Source organism: Nesoenas mayeri, assembly GCF_963082525.1.
Source record: "Nesoenas mayeri genome assembly, chromosome: 7".
Lineage (NCBI taxonomy): Eukaryota > Metazoa > Chordata > Aves > Columbiformes > Columbidae > Nesoenas > Nesoenas mayeri.
The window spans coordinates 20,031,074-20,033,493 of NC_137551.1; the positions used below are offsets into that span (position 1 = coordinate 20,031,074).

A 2,420-nucleotide genomic window follows, 5' to 3' on the forward strand; every position below is an offset into this window, starting at 1 on the left:
ATACTGTTTTGCTGAAAACGCAGCTTCTAATACCCCAATTTGATAGCATTCGCAGTGTGAACAGATGTGAAGTGCTATCCTGCTCTTTAAGAAACCTGAAATTTGACCGTGGTCTCCCAAAGGAGGAGATACTTGGAAAGCGCCAGATCCTCGTCCCTGACACTTACGCAAGTACAAATTGCAGTCTGCAAAAAGACTCTTCCCAGGGCGATGCTGTGGGGACATCTCCCTCCGTGCAGTTACGAAGGTCGCTTAACCCTGGGGACTTCCCACGCCGTTCCCCACCCGGCAACAAGCTCCGTCTGAGCGTGGGCTCGCCCTTCCGCTCCCTCCCGCTGCAGCGGAGCCTACTCAAAGTTGCTGCTCGCCCACCGCAGCGCTCCGTGCAGGAGCCGCGGGTGTCCCCCCGGCACGACGCAGCTCCGCCGCCGCGGGGCTGCCAGCGCCGCCCGCTCCGCACTCGCACCGGGTGATCCCTTTCCGGGACGGAGCCGCGGCGAGGCGAAAGGCGGCGGCCCCAAGCAGCCGGTGCGGTGAGTATAACCGAGACGGCCCGTCCCGCCGAGGGGGAAACTGAGGCAGGCGGCGGGGGCGGCGGACGGAGATGCCCCTGCCAGCGACCGCTCTCCCTGCGGCGGGCGGCGCCGGCTGCCAGGGGTCCCGCGATCCCGTCCTGGGGCGTCCTGCCGGCAGGAGCGGCCGGGCCGGGCCCTTCCTCCAGGCGGAGCCGCGGCGGCCGGGGTTGTGCTGCTGATGGGGAACGAGGTGGCAGGGGACGGTCCGCGGGCGCTGCAGGCCCTCACCGGGTGCCTGCTGGGCGCCCTGGTGCTGAGCACGCTGGTGGGCAATGCACTAGTGTGCCTGGCCGTCCTCCGCTTCCGTCACCTGCGCACCAAGGTCACCAACTGGTTCGTGCTATCACTGGCCATCTCGGACCTCTGTGTGGCCCTCCTTGTGATGCCCTGGAGGGCAGTCACTGAGGTGGCTGGTGGCATCTGGATCTTCGGCAGCCACTTTTGTGACACCTGGGTGGCCTTCGACATCATGTGCTCGACTGCCTCTATCCTCCACCTCTGCATCATCAGCTTGGACCGATACTGGGCCATCGCCAGCCCCTTTCGCTATGAGCGCAGGATGACACAGCGCCTTGCCTGCACCATGATAGCTGTGGCCTGGGTGCTCTCCATACTCATCTCCTTCGTCCCAGTGCAGCTGCACTGGCATAAAGCCAAGGATATGAGATACCCAGGCTCCTGGCTGCCTGGGACACCCCGCTGTGATGTCAGCCTGAACCGCACTTACGCCATCACCTCCTCCCTTATTAGCTTCTACATCCCTGTAGCCATCATGATCGTCACCTATACCAGGATCTACCGAATTGCCCAGGCCCAGATCCGCCGCATCTCCACCCTCGAGAGGGCAGGGGGGCAGTGGCCAGCTCACAGCAAGGAGCCTACCTCCTCTTTGCGGAGCTCCCTGCGCAAGGAGACCAAGGTGCTGCAGACCCTCTCTATCATAATGGGAGTCTTTGTTTGCTGCTGGCTGCCATTCTTCCTACTCAACTGTCTGCTGCCTTTCTGCCAGCCCGAGCTGGAGAGCAACCATGAAGGACAGTCACCCTGCATTGACCAAACTACCTTCAACATCTTTGTGTGGTTTGGCTGGGCCAACTCCTCAGTGAACCCAGTTATCTATGCTTTCAATGCAGATTTCAGGCGGGCTTTCAGCAACCTGCTGGGCTGCAAATGCTTCTGCTGTGGCACACCCAGATCCAGTGTGGAGAGGGTCAACTTCAGCAATGAGCTTGTTTCCTATCACCATGACACCACCTGCCAGAAGGAAGGGGCTGCCTCATCATCTGCACCCCGCCCTGCCATCACTGCCTGGGTGCAGCCCATACCCCACACTGTAAGCCTGCAGGGAGAAGACAGCAGTGAGGAGATGTCTATGGAGAAGAGGCCTGTGACTTCTCAGACACAGGCTGCCCCTGGCAGCAGCCCCAAGAGTCATCAGGCACCAGCCATTTTGCAGTTTGATTGCAAGGCAGAAACTACTAGCCCCTGTACAGGGCTTGGTCAGTGTGTGGAACCCGAGCACCCTGTTCCAGAGGGATAAGAGTCTGTGCATTTCTCACACACACAGCCATCCCATGGGGGGAGTTCACTCTGCTTGCACATGAGATACACCTGTCCCCCAGCAAACAAAGTCCCATCCCAGAGGGATGGGGACCTGCAGCTCTTACCCCAGAGGGGTGATAAGTGTATGAAGTCCAGCCCAAAAGCATGCAGCAACTGTATATTAACCTCTTTCCACAGCCATCTTTACTTCTTAATCTCTTTCAGAGTCAGCAGACATTTCCCACGCATTTGTACACCTTCACACAATCAAATTTGTGATATTTATTAAGAATATCAAGATAA

General features: G+C 59.0%; 1 protein-coding gene across 1 annotated transcript; it reads left to right on the forward strand.

Annotated features, from left to right (window-relative positions):
* Positions 1-753: 753 nt before the first annotated feature.
* LOC308042635 (D(1)-like dopamine receptor) lies at positions 754-2,115 on the forward strand (the record flags this gene model as incomplete). Its single annotated transcript, XM_080348223.1, has 1 exon — positions 754-2,115. The coding sequence occupies one exon, from the start codon at positions 754-756 to the stop codon at positions 2,113-2,115; it is 1,362 nt and encodes a 453-aa protein (XP_080204349.1).
* Between the last annotated feature and the right edge of the window lie 305 nt (positions 2,116-2,420).